This window comes from Alligator sinensis, unplaced genomic scaffold, assembly GCF_000455745.1.
Source record: "Alligator sinensis unplaced genomic scaffold, ASM45574v1 scaffold781_1, whole genome shotgun sequence".
Lineage (NCBI taxonomy): Eukaryota > Metazoa > Chordata > Crocodylia > Alligatoridae > Alligator > Alligator sinensis.
Genome location: NW_005841845.1, coordinates 5,859,100 through 5,865,000, shown reverse-complemented (window position 1 = coordinate 5,865,000; position 5,901 = coordinate 5,859,100). Strand labels below are relative to the sequence as shown.

At 59.3% G+C, this 5,901-nt stretch overlaps 1 protein-coding gene across 1 annotated transcript in view; it reads left to right on the top strand.

Moving 5' to 3' along the window:
• Window positions 1-4,520: 4,520 nt before the first annotated feature.
• The window catches only part of LOC112550716 (tyrosine-protein kinase receptor Tie-1-like), a gene marked incomplete at its 3' end in the record, with an annotated part of 9,230 nt that continues 7,849 nt past the window's right edge, over window positions 4,521-5,901 (top strand). The window contains exon 1 of the mRNA XM_025207202.1: window positions 4,521-5,477. Within this exon, the coding sequence (XP_025062987.1) occupies window positions 5,423-5,477 (55 nt within the window). The remainder of the gene's footprint in view (window positions 5,478-5,901) is intronic.

The following is a 5,901-nucleotide window of genomic DNA, read 5'->3' as shown; positions in this document are numbered from 1 at the left end:
TCCAAGTCGCTGATGAAGACATTAAAGAGTATCGGTCCAAGGACTGAGCCCTGCGGGACCCCACTGCCCACACCCTTCCAGGTCGAAACCGACCCATCCACCACGACTCTCTGGGTGCGGCCCTCCAGCCAATTCGCCACCCACCGGACTGTGTAGTCATCCAAGTCACAGCCTCTTAACTTGTTCACCAGTATGGGGTGGGATACCGTATCGAAGGCCTTCCTGAAGTCTAAGTATACGACATCCACCCCTCCTCCTGTGTCCAGGCGTTTTGTAACCTGGTCATAAAAAGAGACTAGATTGATCAGGCACGATCTGCCTGCCACGAACCCGTGCTGGTTTCCCCTCAGCATAATTTGTCCTGCTGGGCTCTCGCAAATGTGAGCCTTGATAATTTTTTCAAAGACTTTGCCCAGGATGGAGGTGAGACTGACTGGCCTATAGTTGCCCGGGTCCTCCTTCCTCCCCTTCTTGAAGATGGGGACCACGTTGGCCCTTTTCCAGTCCTCCGGGACTTGGCCCATGCGCCACGAGCGTTCGAATATTCCCGCCAGTGGCTCTGCAATGACGTCGGCCAGTGCCTTCAGCACCCTCGGATGGAGCTCATCCGGGCCTGCCGACTTGGTGCAGCTGGCTTTTTGCTACAGGGAGATTTCTGTTTTGTTTTTAAAGACATTTTTGTGTTCCCAGCCAAATCAAGTCCAAATCCATGAGTCAGTCCAGAACCATAAGTGGCCCTACAACCAGCAAACATCCTTCACCCTCACCAGGGGCTTCAGATATTTCTGTCTTTTGCCAGGCATCCTATGTGCAGGCCCAAGCCCTTTTGGCAGGCATCCTACGTGCAGGCTTGGGGTTCAGATGCCCCTAAGTTTTGCTTGCTCTCAGCCATGTGGCCACAGGAGCAAGCTAGGGAAGAGCCTCCTATTTCAATAAAAATAAGCATTAAGCTCCAACATCTCAGCGAGTACTAAACCACACCCGAACAGTTTTCCCCGGGAGGGCTTAAGGAAAACTGCCCTCTGTCTGGCTGAATCCATGTGGCAGCTGCAGCTGCAGCTCAGCCTGCACAGCAGAGCCTGGGACCCCAGGACCAAGGAGAAGGACAGAGGATGGGAACTGCCAGTGAGCTAGGTCATGCATGTCCCCCACAGCTACCTTGAGACAAGTGGTTGGGGGTCACTAACAGTGTGGCTGAGGTGTTCGAGCTGGGAGCTGTAGGTGACAACCAGAGGGGTTCTCTTGTCCTTGTCCCGGGGTTGGTTTTGTAGCAGGCTGGAGCAGGGTTCTGAGACGGTTTGATGAGTGTAGGAATCCCTGCTCCAGATCCTGAAGCTCAGTGCATCCCAGTGGGTGGGATCAGAGCAGATCTGGTTGTAACTTAGAGCTTGCCTGCACGCGATGGCTCGCACGGTGCATGGGAATGACAGCTGTGGTGCTCGGCTGGTCCCGATACAGTGTGGCGGTGATGAGGCCATTGCAAACTTCCACCGAGGTGGCCAAGAAATGAATTTGCTGGGTGGAGTATTCCAGAGCCTGGTTGATGTTGTTGCTAAAGTCTGGGTGGAATTTCTCAGTGTCCATACAATGAAGACATTGTCCTGTTACCTGTGTTGTATGTAAAACACGGGAGGTGACAGTGCTGCTCTGCTCAGGCCTTAGCTGCAGCGTCATTGGCTGTTCTGGGCTCTGCAGTTGAGGAGGATGTCACAAATCTGGACAGGATCCAGAGACAAGTCACAAGGGCAGTAAAAGTGGGAAGGCAGAGGTGAGAGCCCAGTGTGTTCAGTCTGGCGCAAAGGAGGTTTTGGGGGAGATGAGGGCAGTTTGCATGCACCTGGAGAAGAGAGAACAGCTACTCCCTGTTGCAGAGGGCAGGGATTTCAATTGTAGAAGAGCAAGTGTAGGTCCTATTTCGGGACAAACTTCTTCACTCTCAGAGCAGCAGGACAGCGGAACGCGAGGCCGGGGCAGGGCTGGTCAGACCTCCAGGGGACAAGAGAGGTGGAGGCTGGATGCGTCTGTCTGGGACAGGGCAGTATCAGCGTGTGCGCCAGGGGTTGCACCTGACGAGCCTCATGGTCTCTTCCAGCCCTGGATTCCAGCACAGCGAGCACCAGTGGTTGTGGGAATGGAGCTGCAGCGGTAACTCTGGCCAGTGCCTGCCTGCGCTTGGGATCAGCCTTGCACATTCTCTTGCTCTGTGCTTTAAGCTGACAGTTAGGGAGGCTGCAGAAAGTGGGTGCCTCGTGCACAAGGAGAGGGAGCTCCAGGTCAAGGCAGTGTGTGGGAGAACGCAGAGGTCACAGTGGGTGAGCAGGACAGAGGGGCAAAGCATGGCAGAGTTTGTGACTGTGTGGGGTGATGATGCAGGCATTTGTGCAAGCACCAGGTGACCAAAATGCCAGCATAAGCCAGGGCCCATGGCTGTGTTTGCTGTGCTCCAGGGACACATGCCCTGGGCAGTGGGAGAAGAACAAGCACGTGACAGCCAAGCCCAGCAGGCAGAGGGGAGGGCAGCAAAGGTGCCTGGTCCCTGGGCTGGCCTGCACTGGGGCTGCAGGCCACGCCAGTGTTCGCTGGTATGCCTCCACCCAGGTGGCAGCAGGTGCGAGCTGGGGTCAGGGGCCAGCGGTGCCACATGCACTGAGACTGGCTGCAGCACCCCACGTCCCGCACCCCACCCTGGTCAAGAGGACGAGGGAGCACTGAGGGCAGAATACGGAGCAGGAAGAACCCCTGAGCAAGGTCCTCCAGCCTGGCAGCATGTAGGGCTCTTTGCAGCCTGGGCACTTGAGAGGGAAATCCACAGGAGACATGTCTTTGGGGGGCTGGGGCTGGAGGCACCGGACCTAATCATGGTCATGCCCAACATGTTTCAGGCCTTTTCCCAGTGTGAAGTCTCTGCCCAGGCATGGACAAGCCTCTTGGGCCCCTGCACACTGCTGTTGGGGTCCCTGCACCCTGACAGCAGCACTGCTGTGATAGAGAGGGCCTGAGTGCATGCAGCGTTGGCCAGGGGCAAGGCTCCCACCTGCACAACAAGGAGCGGGCAGCGGTGCAGCAGAGGTCGGGTCTGTTCTAGTCACTCCGTGCTCAGCAGGGCCTCGCACCTCCCAAGAGTGCGACGCAAATAGCTGGAAACAATGAATAGATTTCCTGTTCCTGTCCATGTTTTCTTTAGATTTCCAGCTGGATACGGCCCGGGTCCAGGACACCAACTACTGCTCATTAAAGTCTTTGTCCCCAGGCAGTGCGAGGTTTTCCTTGGAACAAGGGCTGAAACAGCACAGGGTGGGTTAGGCCAAGCTCACAGCGCTTTCTCTGGAGCTGGGCTTGCCCTGTGTGCAGTGCCCTTTCTGCAGTCACTGCCATGTCTGAGCACGCCATGCCATGGGCAGCGTCCAGTGTGCACAGAGGGGCTGGGCTTGCACTCCTGGCTGTGCACTGCGGCCCCTCTGGTTTGGGGTCCAGTGCTGTGCAACGCAGGCTGGGTGCAGTGCAGGGAGGGGCGGGTGCAGTGGCCCTGCACCTTGCCAGCTCAGTGGTTTGCCCTGCGGTTGGGGAGCCCCTTCCTGTGCCTGAAGGACAGGCAGGGGACAGGCTGGAAGTGGATCAAGGAGACCTGGGAGCGCTGTTGCTTCAAACTTCCTCCCCAGCTTGTTTACCAGACAGGCACTTCTATTGTTCTCTCCTCCACACCCCCCTACCCAGGCAGCCCCAGCACTGGAGCTAGAGCTGGAGGAAGTGCTGGGCCTCTGCTGTGCAGGGGTGAAAGTGGCCCCAGCCTCTGGGGCAGAGGGCAGGGCCGAGCAGGGCCAGGTAGGGTTGCACCTGCAGGTGCCATGAACGGACTTGTGCGGGGGTCACTAAATAGAAGGGAACTTAAATACAAGGGGCAGGGGGTGCACTGCTGAGAGCAGTGAAGGAGGATTGAACAGGCCCCCAGGGACAAGCAGCTTTTAGCCTGTGGAGATCTGGGGCTATAGCAGCCAGGGCAGGGACTGGGATGAGCACGGGGAGTCTCTAGTCTGTGGGTGATTCCACTCGCTGCTTCTGCAATTTCACGTTCAAGTTCATTGGTAAAGGTCCATTGTCTAAGGTCAGCGATGGGCGTGTGGGGGTCAGGTGTCTGCCTCGGGCTTGTCCCTTTCTGCACCGGACACAGTCAGCTCAGTGCCCGTTCAGCCCTTCACGTAGGGATTGCCCTGTCCAGCCACGCAGACAGCAGAGAGGCACTGTGAGCTGGCAAGAGCTGCAGCCTCTCTGGATGAGTGTGTCTCCAGGGTGCCGCCTGCCCTGCTTTCAGTCTGCTGCAGACTTGCCCAGCAATGCCTCCCTTGCCCCTTCCCCACCCCGCAGTGCCAGCGTCCACCAGGACAGGGTGGCGCAAAGGGGCTGCACATCAGGTTTGCAGTGGGGTGGTGGAGCTCTGGCTGTGGGTGTCTTTTTCTGCCCTGCAGGAGCTGGGCACCTCCAAGCTTCCCCCAACACCCACCCTTTTCCAGGTTCCTGGTGGGCTCAGTGTTGGGGGTGCTGGCAGCAGCCCCTCAGGCTCTGGTTCCCTGCCACCCCCCAACTCCAGTGAGCAAATGAGCAAGGCTCCCAGGCGCCCGACTCACGGGACCCTGCCACCTATGGCTGGGGGGGGGGAGCCCCTTCGTGCAGAAGCTGCGTTGGTCGGCGTGTGCCATCCATGGGCTCCTTGGGACAGACTGCACAGCTCCCCCCCGCCCTGCCCTGCTGCGGCTCGCTCCCTGCTCCTGGAGTCAGGGACGGATCAGAACAATGGGTGGAGAGCAGGAAACACTGCATGGGAAACAGGATTTTGCCTTGCTGCGGCCCCCTGGCCCCCCCCACCCCACCCCAGTCCATCCCACAGTCACCATGCAGGCACGGCTTCTCCAGCTCCAGCTGCCTCCTGGCCCGATGGGCTCATAGGAGACAGCAGCACCCCCATGCCGCAGCAGGCTGCCAGCTCCCCGCGTGAGGAGAGATGGCCATGGGTGCAGCAGCGCTGGGGCGGCCCTGAGGCATAGGGGATCCCAGACGGGCTGTGCCAGCCCTCACGGGCCAGGGACAGGACCCAGCTCCTTGAGCAGTGCCACAGCCGAGACCAGGCCAGCTCGCTTCCTTCCAAGGGCCTCCCGCTCGTCCAGCTTCCACTGCAGCAGAGCAGTGGCGCCTGGGGAATCCGCGGAGCAGGGACGGGAAACCTCGCCCCATTTCCTTTCTACTCACCCACCCTGACCACGGCGAGGAGGAGAGATGAGCATGCCTGGAAAAGTGCGGGCGAGGAGGGCCTGGCACTAAAGGAGCCAAGCAGGCAGGGGCCTCCCCCCATCCAGCCAGTGCCACCCCCGAGACTGGGCATGCCTGGACCTCTCTGACACCGGACAGGGCCAGGCTGTGCTGCGTGGCCATGGGGCTCCGGATCTACCTCCTCCTCCTCCTCTTCCACCTCCTGGGGCTAGCAGGTAATGTGCTCTCATTGCAAGCTTGGACTAAGACGGCTTTCCAGGGCTCCTTGGCCAACACAGGAGCCATGGCGCAGCAGTCAGCCATGGTGGGTGGCGCTAGGAACAGGACAGAGCAGGGGTGACTCTCTACAGGGAACTGCAGACAGGGAGGGCTTGGGGCAGGGGTGCCTGTGCCATTGTGGGGGGACCCTGAGACCTGGCTGGAGCCCAGCAGCGAGACAGGGGCAGTCTGCCCACTCACTGGGATGGGACAGGGGCCTGGGTTCACGGGGACCCAGAGATCTGCGTGTGGAATCACGTGCCCGGGAGATGGTGCCACCCTGGGGCGAGCCATGCATCTGGGGATTCATAGATTCATAGACGTTAGGGTCGGAAGGGACCTCAATAGATCATCGAGTCCGACCCCCTGCATAAGCAGGAA